A 23,235-nucleotide genomic window follows, 5' to 3' on the forward strand; every position below is an offset into this window, starting at 1 on the left:
AAAATGCATCGCAACAAATCTTCAGGATTCCTCTGATGACAACTTCCAAAATTGTGACCTCCAGCATCTAGAAGGTCAAGGGCAGCAGATGCTTGGGTACACAACCACCTTCAAGTTCTCCTCCAAATCACACACCATCCTGAAACGTATTTGCCATTCCTTTCTCTCACTTGTTCAAAATTCTGGAAATCCCTTCCTGTCAGCACTGTGGGTGTTCCTACGCACCAAGGACTGCAGCAGCTCAGGAAGACAGTTCGCCAACAGCCTCTCCCAGGGCAATTGGGGATGGGTAATAGGTGCTGGCATGGCCAGCTATGCCCACATCCCATGAACAACTTAAAAATCACCAATATACAGATTTTCTCATCGCTGTATATTGAACCTCTCTAAAGGGAAATTGCTCCTCATGTTTCCTTCATTACAACAGTTACTACAACTAATGGAGTAGTTCTGTATTGCTAATAGTTCTGGCATGACTGGAGATTGTGAAAAAAGCTATATAAATGAATGTAATTGGATCTTATTTCAAAACATCGATCAATGCGTGTGTTCTGATCTACTGAATTTAAATTCAAGGCTGCTAGTAAATTGAGTTATATGAATCATGAGTTAGTTTGACAGTAAATGAAATCAATCGCTGTGGAAAATAATAACCTTTATCATCACAGCGTTGATTGCTTATCTGAATGAAACACGATTCAGAATCATTTGAAGGATGTAGAAGAGACCCTTCTCTAGGACACTGATATCAGTCACAAAAGATGTTCCTGCAGAGACAGCCAGTAAATGAATAGAAACAATAGGCAACAAGATATACTGATATGTGTATTGTAGGAACTGAGTTCTGCAGCACATTTTGGAAACTTATCTATCCATAGACAGTATCAAGCAATACCAAATCTTCCATAACAGGGGCTATAAATTCTAGATTAGATTAGATTCCCTACAGTGAAGGCTAAAGGATCTTCTATCAACATGTTAATTCTCACTTTCAGAAAAGTACCCTCTACTGCACCAATCCTCATACTAGTAATATCTGCAAGGTCCATGTCTAACTAACTACCATCAATAGGCACAGGAATTACTGCTTGGCTTTGGGTGCCAATTTTGGCACATTGTGACGGAAGCAGCAACAGAGCATTATTTGCAAGATTAGCTCATGAGTGGGACAGAGGTTGTTTTCTCCATCAAATTAAGGCAAGCTGTCAAAGCTGGAGGGCTAATAGGAGACACCCCAAACAGGGAGGCTCAATCTTGAGATGTTCTGCTCAGCACTTTTAAATATTTGAAATCAAATACGGCCATAGCTTTATGACCACAATCCTAGGTGGTTAGGTCAGTATAGAGGTTTTGGTGGAGGAGGAACGTAGGAAATAGGAATAAGCCATAATGCTGATTGATCCTCCTCTTCCTTTTAATGAGGTTATGGATGATCCCCTACTTCAACCCTATTTCCCACACTATCCCTGTATCCCTTGATCTATCTGGGAGGGGTAGGGCTGCACATCAAAGCCCTCTAGTCTCCTGTTAGGAATATATCTATTGGCCCTCAGCCATACTTCTGATGGTATGGAAGGGTTTAGCAGGCTCATTTTAAAAATCCAACTGGGCTTTAATCAACTGTTTTTATTGTCATTTAAATCAATTTAACCATCTAATGGTCACTTGCATTTGCATAGCACTGGCACTCTGACTAGTATTAGGATTATGTGTGCCTGCCCAACTCTATTCTTATTCTCATTTAAGATGCTAAACCCTGCTCCAGGTTTCCTCTTTTGATATCAAGACATTCCCTCCAAAGCCAATTTGTTAATTTGCTCATTGTCTATCACTCCAGCCCCACCTCATGCAGTCATAGAGATGTACAGCACAGAAACAGACCCTTTGGTCCAACTCATCCATGCTGCCCAGATATCCCAACCTAATCTCGTCCCATTTGCCAGCACCCAGCTCATATCCCTCTAAACCCTTCCTATTCATATACCCATCTTTTAAATGCTGTAATTATACCAGCCTTCACCACTTCCTCTGGCAGCTCATTCGAGCTCACCCTCTGCATGAAAAAGTTGCCCCTTAGGTCTCTTTTAAATCTTTCCCCTCTCACCCTAAACCTATGCCCTCTAGTTCTGGACTCCCCCACCCCAGGGAGAAGACCTTGTCTGTTTACCCTATCCATGCCTCTCATGATTTTATAAACCTCTGTAAGGTCACCCCTCAGCCTCCGACGCTCTAGGGAAATCAACCCCAGCCTATTCAGCCTCTCCCTATAGCTAAATACTTTCCAACCCTGGCATTCCTGAAGAAGGGCTTATGCCCGAAACGTCGATTCTCCTATTCCCTGGATGCTGCCTGACCTGCTGCGCTTTTCCAGCAACACATTTTCAACCCTGGCATCATCCTTGTAAATCTTTTCTGAACCCTTTCAAGTTTCACAACATCTTTCCGATAGGAAGGAGACCAGAATTGCACGCAATATTCCAAAAGTGGCCTAACCCAGTCCTGTACAGCCGCAACATAACCTCCCAACTCCTATACTCGTCTTGCTTGCCAGCTGGAAAATCAGTGAAAGACATGCATTGCCTCATTTTGGGAAGGTCCTCCATAACAGCCATTGGATAGCCCCCCCTAGAAACAGGAGCCAGGAGCAGAAATTTCGCCGAGCAAGAGCTGCTGGCCAATCCAAGACCAGCAGCTCTCGTGCTCAGCAGTGCCACAGGCAAAGGTGGTGGCTGCTGTTGGAACAACAGGCTTCAACATCCAAGGTCAGACGTAAGTAACGTTAGTGGGATTTCCCAGGTTCAAGGTTGGATGGAGAATGAGCAGGGTTGTGGGCAGCAAGTGGATCTCAGTGAAAACCCTTCCCTTTCCCTTTCCAAGTGTCTTGAACAGGTATTGATTGGTAAGTGGCCCCAGTTCAGAGCTGACAATTAGGATGTAAATTTTACCCATCATGCTTGTTGCATGGCAACAGACCCACTGGCAGGTTTCTACCAGCAGCGATAGCCTGAAGTGGTCATTAATTGGCCCCTTAATGGTCACATTTTGCTGTGGGTAGGAAGGTTGACTATTTTCTACCCTGAGCTGAGGCAGGAAGGAAGGCAGTGGGGTCAGGTTTGACCACCACCAACACAATGGTATGTTGTTCCTGTCCCCAAAGTTCACCACCACAAAGAGCAGAAGGTACTGCCAATGGAATGTGTCTGTGGCATCTGTCATCACCAAATAAAAGAGGTCACTACCAACAATACAGTAAAGGAGGAGGTTGCAAAGAAATTGAAAAATAGATAAAAGGTGCTACTTAAAAAAACAGAGGTGAACATAGCTCAAAGGTGAAATGTTTTCCCACAACTCCATCCCACATCTTCCAGTCCAGATGGGATACATCCCAGTTGATAAGAGAGGTATGGGTGAATATTGCGGAGGATCTGAACACAGCCTCCCATGCTTCCTTAGATATGGACGTGCGAGGCTGGTTACACCCTGTTGCAGATGAAGGGAAGGATAAGCTCGGTGACTACGGCCTGGTCAGCCTATTGTTGGTGCTGGGGAAGCTTTGAGATGCAACAACCACAGGAAAAATAATTTGGAATAAAATGGGTTAAATTAATGACATCTGGCTGTTACAGGAAAAGATTAACTGAATTCAGTTCTTTGATGGAATGGCAGAGGGGTATACATCATTCACTCTATCTATTTCCACATTAAAATCCTCACCTGGCTTCACCTCAGACTCAGATTGTCTGCTGCTGAAATCCTCATTCACACCCAAGTTACCTCGAGGTTTGAACTGCCTGGTACACTCCTACTCAGCCTCCTGCATACCTGTGGACAGCCAAAGCTCAGCTGCCCCTCCTTATTTGCCCCCAGTCCCATTTATCCATCATCCATGTCCTCAATAACGTCTACTGGCTCTTGGTGAAGCAATATCTTGAAATTAAAGTTTAAATCTCTTCTTAGTGTCAGCCCTTGGACTCAAGTTCCTGTAAACTCTTACAACTGCACAACCCTCCAAGACATCTCTGCTCATCTGAGTCTGACCTCCTAAGCATAGCTGATTTTAATTACTTCACCCATGGTGGTTGCACTTTCAGCACTGGACCTCTCTCTCTAACCTTGTCCACCTCTCTTTACTCCTTTTAAAATGCTCTTTTAAAACCTTCCCCTTTTCATCAGCTATCCCAGACACCTTGGCCTGATGTCACATTTTGTATTCTCAATCTCTAGTGACTTGAAGCATTTTATTATGTTAAAGATTCGTTTTACAGACAAGTTATTACTGACAACGCAAAAACAAAACACTAGGGTCATTTTTAGTGGAATAGAATTGAAATAGAAGTTGCATTAAAAACTTTGATACCTCACACTCGGAATATTGTAAAGTATTTAGAGTTTTGGTCTGCATTTGATTGGAAATGATAGCGAGTTATCGAGCAAGGTGAGAAGAGAATTAGAGGAACAGCAAAATTGAGGGGTTACATCCATCAGGAAATACTCATCAGGCTGGAGTATTTTATGAAAGGGAAATCTGAACGGTGACCTTGGGAAGGTTCATTGTGACCTATGGCTTGAGAGGAACAAGTTTGGAATCCATGAGATATCAAAGCAAACATCCCCAGCTCAGATACGTGGGAAAATTCCCTTTCTTCTTAATATCTAAAATCCAAACTCCAACATCCCATCGCAATATTGTGCATTATGAATTTTCTATCCCCCACTGTTCCTGTTTTTTTTTCCTAAATATGACTGTTTAGATTATTGTCAAATGAGTGAGTTTTACAATTTAATTTCTGACTCCCAGAGCACCCAAGCTATATCTTAAAAGACAGCTGACAAACAGGTCATGAAAGATGAATTATTTATTTTGAAATGGAGCACTTTGCCTCTGACAAGATCATATGGATTTTCATAGTATTGCTCCGCATCACCATTCCTGTGAATGTGGGCAATTGCACTGGTATTAAATATGTGAGTTTTGAAAAGTTCTCCATTTCATGCTTTACTTGCCAGCAAAGAAAACAAATGAATCGTCACTTCAGGTAGCTGAAATCTTTGACCTAGAAAATGGGCTGCAGTTATTTTTGAGCATGCTATAGTGGAAGCACAGCTTGCACCCTCTCACATCTTTGAACACCAAGACTCAAGTCTGAGAAGAGCTGTATTTGAAATGGATTCCAGGTTTGAGCCTCTTGCCCTGAAGAAATTGACAGTTGAGTGTAACAGGTTAGAATTAATTAAAGGCAAGATGCTGCATGTAGGATGTGTTAGTTTAACCAATGCGAGATGGTAGATGAACTAATGGTAAAATTAATTTAAAATGCTACATGTTATGCACCTGTGCTGACAAACAAGGATGAAAAGCTTAAATGTCACAATGCAGAACTGACTAGCGCACACCCGCAGACAATGATGAATTCTGCCACAGAAACCAACATTAACTTTTCTGCACATTCAAAATATATTTCGTTTTAACCTTTCGTTTGGCCTTGAGCTGCTCGTGGTAGTTTTCCACAGTATCGCCAGGAATTTCCCCACCCCACAGTGTGAATCCAATGATGGTGTATGTAATGGCCATCACAACTAATGGCAGCAGGTACACCAGGACAAGAACAGCAATTTGGTATCTGCAAGAGAATGGCGAAAAATGAATCATTGCAAACCAGTAACCAACTGACAGCTCTTGCTCACCACCACGAATATATTTCTGGCACTCACCCACCACAGTCCTAAATCTAATTTATTTGGGAGATAATCTTGCTGTTCTGGACAAAGGTGATCAACAAATATCTAGTATAGGTCCCTTGACCAGCCCCCACACCCTCCTGTGCACTGTGCACTGATCATCACTGGACAGGATGATCTGTTTATTATTAATGTTTACAGTTAGGGACTAAGACAATATTTTTCTTATTGCTCTACGTCTTGTCAGGAGTAGGCAAGGATATTTGGACCAATTCTCTCAGCAATGGATATACTGGTACACTGTGCCAGTTTCCTCGTGCATCCATTTTCAGAAAAATCTCACCCAAATAGCAAGAAGCTGGAGAGGCCATGTTGATTATAGAATCATAGAATATCTACAGTGTGGAAACATGCCATTTGGCCCATCGAATCCACACCAACCCTCTGAAGAGCATTCCACCCAAACCCACACTCCCCCCATTCTATCTCTGTTACCCCACATTTCCCATGGCTAACCCACCTAGCTTACACATCCCTGAACACTATGGGCAATTGAGCATGGCGAATCCACCTAACCTGCACTTCTTTGGAGTTTGATATTCAAACAGAAAGGAACTGCTGGCCTGAGAAGAGTGAGGCAGACAGTGATGAGGAAGCCAGAAGTATCCCAAGGCATGAGTTATAGCATGCATTTATCTCCAAGCTACATTCCAGTTCCCTCTACTGCAATACAAACAGTAAATTGAACATGAGGGTGTTTCTTGATGATTGTACAGAGTCAGTTCCATTTGTAATTCCTCGGAGGATGAAACAGCTCCTGCCCACATTTAGCAGGAACTCTGTAGCAATCATGAGAACAATTTCCAAAGGTTCAAAAAAAGCCTTTCTTGGAAGGGTCACTCAAACCGAAATTTCTCTCCACAGATGCTGCCAGACCTGCTGAGCTTTTCCAGCAATTTCTGTTTTTGTTTCTGATTTACAGCATCTGCAGTTCTTTCAGTGTTTACTTTGATCAAACATAACCCATGGACTTTTGGGATGAATACGTCATAGAGTCATGGAAATGTACAGCATGGAAGCAGACCCTTTGGTCCAACCCGTCCATGCCGACAAGATATCCCAACCCAATCTAGTCCCACCTGCCAGCACCCGACCCATATCCCTCCAAACCCTTCCAATTCATGTACCCATCCAGGTGCCTTTTAAATGTTGCAATTGTACTAACCTCCACCACATCCTCTGGCAGCTCATTCCATACCACCCTCTGCGTGAAAACGTTGCCCTTTAGGTCTCTTTTATATCTTTCCCCTCTCACCCTAAACCTACGCCTTCTTGTTCTGGACTTCCCGACCCCAGGGAAAAGACTTTGCCTATTTATCCTTTCCATGCCCCTCATAATTTTGTAAACCTCTATAAGGTCACCCCTCAGCCTCCGACGCTCCAGGGAAAACAGTCCCAGCCTGTTCAGCCTCTCCCTGTAGCTCAGATCCTCCAACCCTGGCAACATCCTTGTAAATCTTTTCTGAATCCTTTCAAGTTTCACAACATCTTTCCGATAGAAAGGAGACCCAGAATTACACGCAATGTTCCAACAGTGGCCTAACCAATGTCCTGTACAGCCATAACATGACCTCCCAACTCCTGTACTCAATACTTTGACCAATCAAGGAAAGCATACCAAACACCTTCTTCACTATCCTATCTACCTGCGACTCTACTTTCAAGGAGCTATTGACCCGCACTCCAAGGTCTCTTTGTTCAGCAACACTCCCTAGGACCTTACCATTAAGTGTATAAGTCCTGCTAAGATTTGCTTTCCCAAAATACAGCACCTCACATTTATCTGAATTAAACTCCATCTGCCATTTCTCAGCCCATTGGCCCATCCAGTCAAGATCCTGTTGTAATCTGAGGTAACCCTCTTCGCTGTCCACTACACCTCCAATTTTGGTGTCATCTGCAAACTTACTAACTGTACCTCTTATGCTCACATTCAAATCATTTATGTAAATGACAAAAAGTAGGCGGCCCAGCACCGATCCTTGTGGCACTCCACTGGTCACATGCCTCCAGTCTGAAAAACAAACCTCCACCACCACCCTCTGTCTTCTACCTTTGAACCAGTTCTGTATCCAAATGGCTAGTTCTCCCTGTATTCCATGAGATCCAACCTTGCTAATCAGTCTCCCATGGGGAACCTTTTCGAATGCCTTACTGAAGTCCATATAGATCACATCTACCGCTCTGACCTCATCAATCTACTTTGTTACTTCCTCCAAAAACTGAATCAAGTTTGTCAGACATGATTTCCCATGCACAAAGCCATGTTGACTGTCCCAAAATTAGTCCTTGCCTTTCCAAATACATATACATCCTGTCCCTCAGGATTCCCTCCAACAGCTTGCCCACCACCGAGGTCAGGCTCACTGGTCTATAGGTTAACTTGCTTATCCTGTAGAAAATAGATTTGCCCATTTCCCCTACTCCAAGATTTAGGTTTTAGGTCAATCTAGCTCATTGGGTGAAATCTTACAGGTGCCTGAATGACACTAGGGTGTGATGAGAAATCTGGGAGAATCATGCGAAGTTTCAACAAGACCTTTCTCAAAATCATGAGCAAACCCTTGCATTTTCAAAATCAAGTTCTGGGTCTCGAGATGCGACACTCATCAAGCAATGGAGCTTATTGTGTCCTATTGGCTTCATTCACTGAAAATCCCACCTTTATTAACAAGTAGCTTCCTCTTGTACGACTCACTGCGAGAAGACCAGATACTGGCAGTTCATGGCAGCAAGTTCAGTCAATATGATGCCAGCTGGCTGCTTGCTCCTCTGGGACACCCATCAACAATGTCTCAGGGAAGAGTCCATGGCACCAGCAGCATGAACCCCGTGGACACAGCTGCCAGGATTGTCACCTCGCCATCTCTCAGGAATCCCATGGCACCTTTCCAATCTATTTACAGGATTTTCAGCACTTTAAAGCCACACTTTGAGATGTGCCAGCAAGTACAGCTTGCAAGCAGGAACAGCAACCTAGGTCACAGCTTGGAACAGGCAGTGTTTCACTGTTAACCATAGAATCCCCTTAACTAACTACTCAACCTGCAAGTCTGTTAAAAAAGCAAATCTAATGTCATTTATCTCAAGAGGGTTGGAATATAAATGCAGTGATGTGCTACTGAGACTTTATAAAGCTCTGGTTAGGCCCCATTTGGAGTACTGTGTCCAGTTTTGGTCCCCACACCTCAGGAAGGACATACTGGCACTGGAGCGTATCCAGCGGAGATTCACACGGATGATCCCTGGAATGGTAGGCCTAACATACGATGAACGGCTGAGGATCCTGGGATCGTATTCATTAGAGTTTAGAAGGTTGAGGGGAGATCAAATAGAAACTTACAAGATAATGCATGGCTTAGAAAGAGTAGATGCCAGGAAGTTGTTTCTGTTATGGGGGAGACTAGGATCTGTGGGCACAGCCTCAGAATTAGAGGGGGTCAATTTTGAGTGGAAATGAGGAGACATTTCTTCAGCCAGAGAGTGGTGGGCCTGTGGAATTCATTGTCACGGAGTGCAGAGGAGACCGGGACGTTAAATGTCTTCAAGGCAGAGATTGATAAATTCTTGATCTCGCAAGGGATTAAGGGCTACAAAGAGAGTGCGGGTAAGTGGAGTTGAAATACCCATCAGTCATGATTGAATGGCGGAGTGGACTTGATGGGCTGAATGGCCTTACTTCCACTCCTAAGTCTTATTGTCTTAAGACCTAAGTGTGGAAACAGACCCTTCGGCACAACAAGTCCGCACCGACCCTCTGAAGAGTAACCTACTCAGATGCACCTAACTTACACATCCCTGAACATTACGGACAATGTAGCAAGGCCAATTCACCTAACTTGCACATCTTTGGACTGTGGGAGGAAACTGGAGCACCCAGAGGAAACCCACGCAGACATGGGGAGAACGTGCAAACTCCACACAGTCGCCCGAGGCTGGAATTGAACCCAGATCCCCGCCACTGTGAGGCAGCGGTGCTAACCACTGAGCCACTGTGCCGTCCATAGGAAACTGTTCACATACTCTCTTAGTGTTTACTCACCTTGAGGCTATCCTGGTGCTCACGGTATCCCTGCCTTACCTTTCGGGAGTACTCCTTCCCCCAGCTCCAACCTTCTCCCTACCCCACCCCAGACAGTGCTACCAGGCTGACATTATTTCTCTCTTGTGTGCCAGTTAGCGCATAATGTTTGTCATGGCTGCCAGACTCCTCAGTGAAGTTAGAAGTCACATGACACCAGGTTATAGTTGACCAGGTTTAGTTGAAATCACAAGCTTTCGGGACGCTGCTCCTTTGTCAGGTGAAGTCTCAGTGAGGTTGACAGTGATATTGTCCTAGTACAGTGCGTCAAGGGCAGCCTCCATTGTCAGTCTTGGGCAAAGTCAGTCAGACACTCAGGATGGTCAGGGTCAAGGTTCACTTCTCATAGGAGGTGGAAGCCAAATGTCAAGCCGCCCCACCACCCATCCCATCTCTTTCCCCCCTCTTGCGGGAGTTTTCTCCTGGAATGACAGAAAGAGAGGGCTTGAGAGAGGTGGAAGTGGCTGATTCAGCAGTTGGCGCTGATGCGGTGGTGGCAGAAAGGTTTACTTGAGTGAGTGACTAGGCAGTGCAGAGTCTATGCAGGGTCAGGAGAGAGTGAATGGAGCAAGTGAAAGAAGATGTTGCAGGCAATAGTGAGAATGGTAGAGCCTGAGCCCTGGTAGGAGGTGGGTACAGTAAGAGGGTGAGCGTGAGGAGCAGAGAGAAGGTGGTGATCCTTCGGTGGAGTGGAGAGGATCATTGATCATCTTCCAGAGACTTCCATTTTTGCATGGTCTGGAAGAGTGGAAAATGATTGTCAGTGATAAAGGGAAGCTAAGGATTGTGGGACTGTTGGTGAATAGGGAGGTGCAGTTGAGTTTACTGGAACTGCCAATTAACTATTTAATCATGTTGAGTCCAAGCCTGCAGTGAAGTCTGCTAATTGGCTACAATCACAATTTGACCCTCAATATAGGGCAATAATTGCATTTTCTGTGGTGGTCAAACTGTGCACGGCTTTGACTAACCCTGTTGAATCAACAATTTGGAGCTCTGAGGACTAGCTTAGAATGAGGAAAAATGTTTGTGGATAGACAAAGGAAGCGAAACGATAACATGATCATCTCACTCAGATGTGTCAGTATATTTAATGAGATATGAGGAAAGGTCCATTATTGCTCTTTACACTAGCCTTTATTGATCACCCATTTTTGATGAGTAATGGTGACCCTCTTCTTGAACAACAGCTGTCTACATGGTGGAGATACAACCACAGCACTGTTAGCTATGGAGCTTCAGGAATCTGACCCAGCAATAAAGAAGGTACAACAATAAATATCTAAGTCAGGCTGATGCATTATTGAGTTTGTGGATTGACCTGCAGTAAAGGGAGTATTGCTGAGGGTCACTGGATGATATGCCCATATCTTTGATGTTGAAACTGGTTACCTAAAATGGGATAACATTTCATTCACGTGGGCGAAAGTGGGTACTGCAGATGCTGGAGATTTGAATCAAGATTAGATTAGTGCTGGAAAAGCACAGCAGGTCAGGCAGCATCCGAGGAGCAGGAAAATCGACGTTTGGAACAAAAGTCCTTCATCAGGAATCACAAGCTTTTGGGATGCTGCTTCTTTGTCAGGTGAAGTCTCAGTGAGGTTGATAGTGATACTGTTGTAGGACAGTGCATCAACCTTTTGCCTGAAACGTTGATTTTCCTGCACCTCGAATGCTACTTGACCTGCTGTGCTTTTCCATCACTATTCTAATCTTGACTCAACATTTCATTCACCGCCCCCCCCCCCCCCCCCCCCCCCCCCCACCCCACTCCACTCCACACCCAATTTGCCACAAGTAACAGCCTGCATCTGGAATCCAAGTGTGCCAGTGGCTATTTTTCTATGTTCATACAATGGGAGTCTCATGAAACCTTAATACATGCATCTCCAACTCTTTCAGTGCTGTTTGCTTATCCCAATTAGTACTATGCATAGGTGAAGTATTTTTCCCGTGAATCTTCTCTCATGTATAAGGTCAGCTCACACTTACATGAAATCTCCTGGCCAGTTTAAAAGGCAGAGGACCCGTTCTGGGTAATACTTGATTTCTGAATAGTAGCACTGAGGAAATGCAAGAGTAACAGCCAGACCCCAGATGCTCATAATAATGACTTTTGTTGTGGTTGCTGACAGTCTTGGCTGTAAAGGATGTATAATTACCATGTACCTGCAAAAACAGAAAAGGGAATTAATCAATCACTCCTTTCTATAGTTAATTTAGTCGATTGGACATATTATATGTATGCTACATAGTCTTTTGATACATCTTTCATTGAAAGACAACACCTCCAACAGTGCAACAATCACTCCATGCTCCAGAGATTCAGTCTTTTAAAGAGTAGATAGTGTTAGATATGAAAGTACTTCAGCAATTGATGACAAGAAGCTATATGAATGTAACACCTTCTCTGAAAAAAGAATTCTTCATGAATAAATTTATAACTATCTTATCAGTGACTGGTCTCCAATGTTCTTTGAAACCAGCTTACTGAAGTCACAATCATGTAGCACCTGTATTATTGAAAAATGGAACAAACAGATGTTAATTCATCCAGAGTTAAGACCTGAGGCCAAAACTGTTGTTGAAGAATAGGTTTTTCTAAATAAGTATCAAGATGCATAGATGCAATGGTAGTTTAAAAGAGGGTGTCCATTGCATCTGGAGAATGTGATACCAATTGCAAAGCAAAGGGAGGTGCAAAACAAACTAAATACAAAGGATTAATTCAAGTGAAAAAGGCTGTAGGAGAGTAGTAGCATGAGGATTTGAGGATGAAAAGTGGTGTTTGAATTTAGTACAGTTGGAGACAGGAGCGAGAATAGATCAGAGGGCTTGATGATGGATGAGTTGGACATAATAGATCTGGATATGAGCAACTATGTTTTTGACAAGCTGAAGAATGGATAGCCAACAAAGACAGCACAACAGCAATAAAGTCCACAGGTAACAAATGTCTACATTGAGATTTAGTGAGCATAATTGCAGTGTTTAGAGAAGCAACAAATTAGGTGGGCACTTAAGAGAGATAAAATTGCAGGGTTATGGGCCGTGCACGCGAGACTATTCTTCCACATTCTAACTTCCATACACTTCAGGTCATCCAAACCTCTGCTGCTTATGTTTTAACAAACATAAAGTTCCCCATTCACCCCTGCGATGGTTGACCTACATTAGGCTCCCAGTCAAGCAATGTTGTGATTTTCTAATTCTCATCCTTCATTCCAAATCCCCCATTCCAAATCTCCTACAGACTCACAACTATCCAAGACAACTGAACCCTACTAATTCTGGTCTCTTGTGCGTGTAGATTTTAATTGCTTCACCATTGGTGACAGCAACTTTACTCTCACCCTCAAGCTCTGGAATAACCTCCCTACTGTCTGCCTCTCCATCTTTCTTTCTTCCATTAAACCACACCATGGAACCTACTACTCTGACTAAACTTTTGTCATTTGACACAAAATCTCCTCATGTGGCTCACTGTCATATTTTGTTTATAATATATCTATGAAATGCCCCAGTCATTTTATAACATTAAAGATGTTACATAAAAAGAAGTTATTGTTGCTACAACATATCATTCCCAATTCTTGCTGCAACATAGTCTCATGGTCCTCTTTTAAATCTGTTACAAATCTGATCAAACAGATTTCCCAGTTCTATTACTTAACTGGCCATATCTGTTGATGTGGAAGAATGTTTTGAACAAATGATAATAATCAGTTCCCAGTAATTAATTCAGCAAGATTACAGGGTCAGTTTCCAGTAAAGATTTTTTAAAATTCTCCTACTCAAGATTATTGGATGGTCAGACTGTTTTATCTCTTTGCCCAAGTTTTTGATCACTTGTCCTAACATTTCTGTGCCTCAGTGTCAGGCTGGGCTTCTGTGAATTATATTGGTCAATTGAAGTGAGAGTTCTGAGGAAGGGTCACTGGACCCAAAATGTTAACTCTGATTGCTCTCCACGGATGCTGCCAGACCTGTTGAGCTTTTCCAACAATGTCTGTTTTTGTTTCAGGTTTCCAGCATCCTCAGTCATTTCAGTTTTTACACAAAAAGGTTGTTTTTTTACTTCCATCTCTATGTTTAAATGAAGCACTATTCAGCAGCGAAGAATATTTGTTTTGAAGCATTCTTGTGTATTAGTCAATTTTTTTTTAATGTTAAGATAGAGGGATAGTTAGATAAACTACTTAAGAAGGCATATGGAATATTTGTGGTGCCAGAAAAGCACAGCCAGCATCCAAGGAGCAGGAGAGTCAACCTTTTAAGCATGAGCTCTTCCTGATGAAGGAAGAGGCTGTGCTTTTCCAGCACCACACTTTTTGAAACTGATCTCCGGCATCTGCACTCTTCACTTTCTCCTATATGGAATTATTTGCCTTTATTAGCCATGGTACAGTGTGTTAGAGCGGGGAGGTGATGCTCAAACTGTATAAACCAGTGATTAGGCCGCAGCTTGAGAATTGTGTGAGGTTCTGGAATCCACATTATAGGAAACACGTGATAGCAATAGAGAGAGTCCTGGTGAGATTCACCAGGATATTCCCTGGACTGAAGAGTTTCAGATAAAAGGAGATTGGATAGACTGAGATTGTTTTCCTTGGAGCAGAGGAGATTGAGAGGAGGCTTGATTAAGATGGATAAAATTGAGGGGCATAGGTAGGGTAGGCAGGAGTGAACTTCTCCCCTTGGTGAAGGCATCAATGACCAAGGGACATTGATTTAAGGTCAGGGGCAGGATGTTTAGAGGGGATGTGGGGACATTTCTTTCATCCAGGAGATGGGAATTTGAAATACAGGCGTGCATCTGTAATGCCAAGGTATACAAGGCTATGGGCCAAGACAATTACCATAAGATATAGGAGCAGAATTAGGCCATTCAGACCATTGAGTCTTCTCTATCATTCAATCATGGTTGATATATTTCTCAACCCCATTCTCCTCCCTTCTCCCCATAATCCTTGATCCCCTTACCAATCAAAAACCTATCTAAATACACACAACGAGTTGGCCACTGTCGTCCTCTGAGGCAATGAGTTCCATAGATTCACCACCCTCTGGCTGAAGAAATTCCTCCTTATCTCAGTTCTAAAGGGTCATCACTTCACACTGAGGCTGTGCCATTCAGTCCTAGTCTCTGACGAGTGGAACATCTTTGCCATGTCCAATCTATCCAGGCCTCTCAGTATTCTGTAAGTTTCAGTCAGAAGCTCCCTTATCCTTCGAAACTCCATTGAGTATCGACTCAGAGTACTCAACTGCTTCTTATACGACAAGCCCTTCATTCCTGGGAGCATTCTTGTGAACCTTCTCTGGCGTCCCTGCAATGCTACCACATCTTTCTTTCGATGTGTGGCCAAACACTGCTCACAATATTTTGAATGTGGTCTGACCAGAGCCTTATACAGCCTCAGCAGTACATCTCTGCTCTTGTATTCTAGCTCTCTTGAAAAGTATGCTAAAATTGCATTTGCCTTCCTAATTGCCAATTGAAACTGCAGGTTGACATTAAGAGAATCCTGAATTAAAATTCTCACATCCCCTTGTACTTCAGATTTCCGACCGCTTTCCAATTTAGAAAATAGTCTATGCCTCTATTCTTCCGACCGCACATTTTCCCACATTGTACTCCATCTGCCACTTTTTTGCCCACTCTCCCAGCCTGTCCAAGTCCTTCTGCAGCCCCCCTGCTTCCTCAACACTACCTGTCCTTCTACCTATCTTTGTGTCATCTGCAAACTCAGCAACAATGCCCTTAGTTCCTTCGTCCAAATCTTTAATGTATAACCTGATTTGCTGTGGTCCCAACACAGATCCCTGCGGAACTCCACATGTTACTGGTTGCCATTCCTGATAAAGACCTGTTTATCTTTACTCTGTGCGTCCTGCCATTCCTATATCCAAGCCAGTACTTTGCCCCTAACACCATGGGCTCTTAACTTATGATTTGAGTCAATTCCATTCCCTACAGTGTGGAAACAGGCCCTTTGGCCCAACATGTCCACACCGACCCTCCGAAGAGTAACCCACCCAGACCTATTCCCCGATATTTACCCCTGACTGATGTACCTAACATTATGAGCAATTTAGCACAGCCAATTCACCTAACCTGCACATCTTTGGATTGTGGGAGGAAACTGGAGCAACTGGAGAGAACCCCCACAGACATGGGGAGAATGTGCAAACTCCACACAGACAGTCGCCTGAGGCAGGAATCGAACCCAGGTCCCCGGCGTTGTGAGGCAGCAGTGCTAACCACTGAGCCACTGTGCCACCCTAATTTATTTAGCATTATATAGCAGCCTCCTGTACAGCACCTTGTCAAAGATCTTCTGGAATCCAAATCGATCATGTCATCTGGTTCTCCTTTGTCGAACGAGCTTGTTACCTCTTCAAAGAATTCTAATTGATTTGTCAGGCATAACCTCCCCTTGACAAAGACATGCTGACTCTGCCCCATTTTACAATGCATTTCCAAATACTCCACAATCTCATCCTTAATACTAGACTCTAAAATCCTACCAATGACTGTGGTCAAACTAATCGGCCTACAGTTTCCTTCTTCTGCCCCTTTTCTTCTTAAACAGGGATGTTACATTAGCTATTTTCGAGTCCTCTGGGACCATCCCTGACTCCAGCGATTCCTGAAAGAGCACCATCACTACCTCTACAATCTCCTCAGCTATCTCCTTCAGAACTCTGGGGTGTAATTCATCTGATCTGGCTGATATGTCCGCCTCCAGACCTTCCACCTTTCCAAGCATCTTTTCCTTAGTGATGGCCACTACCCTCACCTCTACTTCCTGCCACTCTTGAAGTTCTGATATGCTGCTGCTGTCTTTCACTGTGAGAACTGATGCAAAATATCGATTCAGTTCATCTGCAGTTTCTTTGTTTCCCAGCCTCGTTTTCTAATATCCACTCTTTGCCTCTCTCTCTTAACTTCTAGATACCTAAACAAAGTACTTCAATCTTCTTTTATATTACTAGCTAACGTACCCTTTTGGTTCATATTCTCTTCAGTATTTATCGATAAAATGACTATTTTCTAAAAAAAAAATTGATGAAATCTATTCATTTGATTTAGCTTTCTTCAATCCCTTAAAAAAGTGCATTACCAGACTCAGTTCAAAAATCTATTAGCCATTTACAACTGTTAATTAATCTGTGAAGTGATAAATACTCCACTGTGATGAGTCTGTGCATCAGCCATGCAGCATTAGTCCTGAAATGATAAGCCTCAGAATTATAAAGGTGGAACGAAACAACAAGTACGGTATTTTTAAACACTTCTGACAGTTTTTATGAAGTATTTAAAGAGCAAATGTTTAAAATACTTTGACTACTTGACAGCTCCCTTTGACTTATCCTTCAAGGCTCACTTCTTCAGCTCCAATGAGTTTATGCACACTTTCTGAGTGTTCATATCTACATTTAACAGTCTGAAAAGATATCTTTCTATTCCAAAGGACTCCTTATCTTTCCCAAAGGCACCGGACCACCCCCAAAGGTGCCTGGAATCATATCCGAAAGGATACTTTGCCTCGCCAAAGGCTTTCATTTGCTTTAGATCTTCTCCTACCAGGTCAAAAGTGCATAAATTCGTCCAGTCAGCGAAAATCAGATCAGCCTGGGACAACTGCACTTTAACATGTGTAGCATCTGTGAACTGCCGATGTGTCATTTAGGAAGTAATAGATGTCAGATTTGAGGGCTAGACTTCTGGATGTGTTCGTCCCCCAGCCATTTTCATAACAATAGAGAAGTTCTCCAGCTTGATGCTAATTCAGGCCAAAATACTTGCTCAATGTCTCTGACATTTCCTCACTGCCCATAATAATTCATCTAGACCAGTTAGGCAGACAATTATTGAGATTAAAAATAGCCAAGTATTCTTTAAGTCGATTACTTAATCTATTAGCCCAACCAGTAGAATTAACATTTAGCTTTGGACTTGAACTGGCTAGGAGCTTGCAGGTTGTGTGGGTGCCAGGATCCCAGTGAGTTCTGTGCATTTAGGTTCAATATTGCATGAAGGCATAGCAATAACTTAATTCAAGCAGGAAACTATACTGGAAAGAGGATAAGTCCTGAACATACAAAATGAGTACTCCTACTCTACATTGGAGAAATCAAACGCAGACTTGGTGACTGCTTTGCGGAGCACCTTTGGTCTGTGCGTAAGAAGGACCCTGACCTTCCCATTCCTAGTCATTTTAACACAGCATCCTGCTCGCATGCCCATTTGCCTGTCCTCAGCATGCTGCAGTGTACCAGTGAATCACAGCGTAAACTGGAGGTACAACATCACATCTTCAGACTAGGCACTTTACAGCCTTCTGGATTTCATATTGAGTTCAACACCTTCAAACTGTGAACCATTTCTTCCCATTCTTTTAGATTAGATTAGATTAGATTCCCTCCGAAGAGTAACTCACCCAGACCCATTTCCCTCTGACTAATGCACCTAACACTATGGGCAATTTAGCATGACCAATTCACCTGACCTGCACACCTTTGGACTGTGGGAGGAAACCGGAGCACCCGGAGGAAACCAACGCAGATACGGGGAGAATGTGCAAACTCCACACAGACAGTTGGCTGGGGCTGGAATCGAACTTGGGACCCTGGTGCTGTGAGGCAGCAGTGCTAACCACTGCACCAGGGACATTACTTACAGTGTGGAAACAGGCCCTTCGGCCCAACAAATCCACACCGACCCTCCGAACAGCAACCCACCCAGACCCATTCCCTTACAGTTACTCCATTCACCTAACACTACAGGCAATTTAGCATGACCAATTCACCTGACTTGCACATCTTCGGACTATGGGAGGAAACCGGAGCACCCGGAGGAAACCCACGCAGACACAGGGAGAATGTGCAAACTCCACACAGACAGTGTCCCGAGGCAGGAACTGAACCCGGGTCTCTGGCGCTGTGAGGCAGCAGTGCTAACCACTGTGCCACCGTGCTGCCCATTAGCTTATTATCATGTCCTTTCTCCCCTCCCCTCATCCCAGTTACTGTCCTTCAAGTCTGGCAGATGACACGCCATTGTTCTACCATTCTCACATTCTAATCACTTAACCTGAACTATCAGCATCTTTTCTCCACCAGCACCCTACACCCACTACCTCCCACCCCCATCCCCCCACCTCAAACTATGGCATAAATGTTGTCCCCTCCACACTTCACGTCAGCTCTGATGAAGAGTCATCTGGATTTGAAATGTTAGCTTGTTCTCTCTCCGTGGATGCTGTCTGACCCGCTGTGACCTCCAGGATTTTTTGTTTTCAGCACAGATTCCCATTAGTTTGGTATTGCAATGTGGCCAGATACATTGTTTCGAAACAACCAGAGAAACGATCAGAATTAGTCTAGAATCTAAATACACAAAAAAGCAAGTTCAATAAGTCATCATATAGGAATCCATTTGACAGGAACATTGCTTAGTATTGTGGCATTTACCCTCTGTCCAACATTATTTGGAAGCCTTACACAAGGGAATTTCCGCTAAGCAGTAAGAAAAGTTGGTATTTGGACAAAGCAAAGGTTATAAAACATAATCTTTAGGCAAGAAAGGAGACAGATAGACAAAAACACATTCTAGTAAATCATTGATTCAGCTAAATAAATAGTAGAATAGTCAAAGCATCAGAAAGTCTATTGAACAATACAACAGAATCAGCACAGCTGGCTAGCAAGATGTTTAAATGGATTTTTCCCACAAAGTAGACTAAATCCCAGAAATGTTACAAACTAAGCCATGTTATGCAAAAGCTTAAAGGATTAAACATCAAAATGCATCCTACGTCAGGCAGATTACCTCATAGAGATTTGCTTAACAATTAAGTAAATGATGTCTTAGCTGCTATCTTTAGGATCTGAAGTAATGTGTGAGCATTAATTCAAAGAACAATTTATATGCATAGAATCCATATATTGTGGAAACAGGCCATTTCGCCCAATGAGTCCACATTAGCCCTTCAATGAACATTCTACTTAGACCCATCCTCACATCTCTCATGGCTAAAACACCTAACCTACACATCCCTGAACACTATGGGTCATTTAGCATGGCCAATCCACCTAAACTGTACATCTTTGGTTTGTGGGAGGAAGCCAGATCACCCGGAGGAAACCCACATAGACACGGGGAGAATGTGCAAACTCCACACAGACAGTCATCTGAGGGTGGAATCGAACCCAGGTCTCTGGTGCTGTGAGGCAGCACTGCCGACCACTGAGCAATCATGCCACCATGTGTTTCCAACTTCCTGAGAAAAAGTAAAGAATGATACAGACTGAGTGACCGAACAATGAAAAGAATACATAAGGGCATTTTATAAAGGTGCAACTAGGAACCATCTAAACACAGAAAGCTAAAACTTCCAATGGTATGGGAAGGTAGAGTCTAGCTTGCTTTCTTGCATCAACCAACAAAGTGTGGAGTGGAACCCAGATTGGGCAGGATGATATGAAATGCCAACTTTCATCCAAGAACAAGTGAGTAATCTGGTAAGTCTTTTGTCTGTCAACTTTCTGAACTTTTGATCTTAATTTTCTTGTTCTTGGATATAATGCTCCAGCTAGAAATAGCACAAAGAATAATGCCACAGTGCATGCAGAACACCGGGAATTTCAAGCAGGATAAATAGATATGCAAAAGTTGAAATTATAGACCTACAGGTCAGGCTGCAACAGAGCCCAAAAAAAGTTACAGTTGTGATCTTAGAAACATCACAGCATAATTCAGGGCTTCCCAAACTGGCGGTTGTGAGATCAGAGGCATTAATGGTGCCATGGAGCTCTGACAGAGTGAACAGCTGTGTACAGCTTTCACTCCTCGTGTTTTTACAAACTCTGTGGGTGTGGTCCGATGACTTAATCTTGAAGCCTGGATCTGCATATAATAATTAATGAAATTTCTTCAACTCTCGGTTTTCCATCCAACTTCCCCTTACGGATTGGCCCTCCCCTTCGCCCTTACAGTTCACAGTGAGGAGAGTAGTAATACTTTACCAGCCTTAAAACAGTCCCCTGTAAGAAAAGGTTTGTGAACCCCTGGCATTGTTGCTGTAAGAGATCTAACTGATACAGTAGGAATTCAAAACATTAACACTGGTTCAAAAACAGAAATTGCTGGAAAAGCTCAGCAGGTCTGGTGACCCTTCCTCAGAATTGATGGTAGCCAGGAAAATGTTGGTTTTTATGCAGAAGATGGGTTGAGGAGCAGGTAAGGAGTAAACAATAGGTGGGGCTAGATCCCAAAGAGAGAGGAGAACAGTTGGACAGACAAGTGAGTGGATAATGATCTGGCTGCTCAGGTGTATAGCTGTTAATGGTGACTGTTAGTGGCGAGCAAACTATTAACAATCAGTTTTAAAATTTTTAAAAGATCTGGGCTGATCAAATTCGTGCAATAGAATTTCAAACTTCTAGAATCCTGTGCTTGAAGAAATATTTCCAAATTTCACTCCTGAATGATCTGCCTTTAAATGTTTGACTTAGCCATCTAGCCCTATACTTGCCAAACAGTAGAAAATAGCTTCTCTCAATCTACCCTTTCCGTCCAGTGAACCTCCAGCCCCTCTCATTTTAAGAGGACATCTCTCCTCTTTTCCACCTCTTTTACCAAGATCTCCATTGCAATGCAATGTCTGAAAACCTTTCAGTCCTCTCTTTCACATGTTAAACCATTGCTGAAGGAAAGAACAGAGTTCAATTTCAAACTGCTCCTACCATTCCTCATAACCACACTACATCTCAGATTCAGTCTACTTTTTAAGTAACCTGGGGGGTGCGGTGGCTCAGTGGTTAGCATTGCTACCTCACAGCACCAGGGACCCAGGTTCGATTCTAGCCTGGGGTGACTGTCTGTGTGGAGTTTGCACATTCTCCCCGTGTCTGTGTGGGTTTCCTCCGGTTGCTTTGGTTTCTTCCCACAGTCCAAAGACGTGCAGGTCAGGTGAATTAGATTACTTACAGTGTGCAAACAGGGCCTTCGGCCCAACAAGTCCACACCAACCCTCCGAAGAGCAAGCCAGGAATTGCAAGAACTCTGACCTTCTATCTTAATAGAAAAATGTAAATATCTAGCAAAGGGTTTCAGCAAAGGGATGGAACAAGGATAGATCCTCAAAGATATGGTTTCTTCTCTTCTCAGCTCACAGGTACCTGAGAGATGCATCTTGTACTGCTTGAGCTTTGTTTACAACTATTCTAAGTCTTTAATGAGGCAAAAACAAAATTCATTGAGAAACTTTAATGGTTCAGATGCCCCACTCTTTCTTGCCAGATAGGCTGATTTCCCTATTCCTGATGAAGGGCTTTTGCCTGAAACGTTGATTCTCCTGCTCCTTGGATGCTGCCTGACCTGCTGTGCTTTTCCAGCACCACTCTCATCTAAACTCTAATTTCCTTCAATGATACCATTAAGACCACAGAAAGGCCTTGCAAGATTTATTCTGAAGCCTCAGTGGGAACTATGGAAGGGTGCATACTTACTAGAGCACCTAGAAAGAAGTCTACCCCACTGAACATATACCTCATATTTACGATCAGCGTTTTGAACAAGTGTTTATGGCGTTGGACCAATCCAAAATTGTCTCCATGAACATTATTCCAGCTTGCTGGGTGTTTATGGGTATTTATGACGTACTACTGAGACATACTACTGACTGCAAGAAAGGCTCCTGAACAGTTTTGAGAACTTAATAGCAAAACTATAACCCAGTATCAGGAAACTGTATTTTTGCCTCTTGCTCAATTAAGCTCCCTCTGCATGCCCTTCAAAAAGCTTTGGGCAGGCCTGAAAGATTCCACCCTTATCTCTGGTGCCGGACATGTTTCTCCAGATGGGACTCAGTGACAACTCATCCCAGAGGCATTGGGATCTCAAGTTTTAATTCCTACATATTCTGAGCCCCACTCCTTGACCAGTTGAAAATCTGACTCAGGCCTTAGAGCCAACTTCATTGCACTTTGAACAACTTCTTACATATTCATCATCAAAGGAAATAAGGTCACCAGATGCTACAAAACTTCCCGATATGGACACCAAGCAGAAATCTCTTTACATTTGACCTCAGGACTCCAAATGATCGACAAATGCCATTGTGTTGCACTATCAATCCTTCGGGAATCTCATATTGTCTCCAGAAATTAAATATTAAATTTGTGGACACAGCTTTGGTGAAGGAAAGGGTGTTAAATATTTGTTCTTTAAATTGTTTTCTTCAAACATTTCTCTTTTTAGTTACAAAAGTATTTTATTTTGAAACAAAGGGCTGTTTCTCAGAGTGGGAAGATCACAGGCAAAGGATGAAACCTCCAGGAATATATCCAGATTGAGTTGGGGTTACAACTCTTATGCAAAGCTACTAGGGAAGTTTAAAATTCTC

The 23,235-nt window shown here is 43.1% G+C and overlaps 1 protein-coding gene across 2 annotated transcripts in view; it reads right to left on the reverse strand.

Moving 5' to 3' along the window:
• The window catches only part of LOC122564891 (neuromedin-K receptor-like), an 89,689-nt gene that overhangs the window by 17,246 nt on the left and 49,208 nt on the right, over positions 1-23,235 (reverse strand). Inside the window, exons 2-3 of one of the 2 annotated variants that reach the window (XM_043720307.2) lie at positions 11,813-11,989; positions 5,471-5,621 (exon numbers count right to left, since the gene is read on the reverse strand). In XM_043720307.2, the coding sequence (XP_043576242.1) occupies positions 5,471-5,621; positions 11,813-11,989 (328 nt within the window). The remainder of the gene's footprint in view (positions 1-5,470; positions 5,622-11,812; positions 11,990-23,235) is intronic. The other variant, XM_087994970.1, reaches the window with a different exon arrangement.

The sequence above is a fragment of the Chiloscyllium plagiosum genome, unplaced genomic scaffold (genome assembly GCF_037043375.1).
Source record: "Chiloscyllium plagiosum isolate Xiang-an unplaced genomic scaffold, Cpla_swu_hap1 HiC_scaffold_2, whole genome shotgun sequence".
NCBI classification, from domain to species: Eukaryota; Metazoa; Chordata; class Chondrichthyes; order Orectolobiformes; family Hemiscylliidae; genus Chiloscyllium; species Chiloscyllium plagiosum.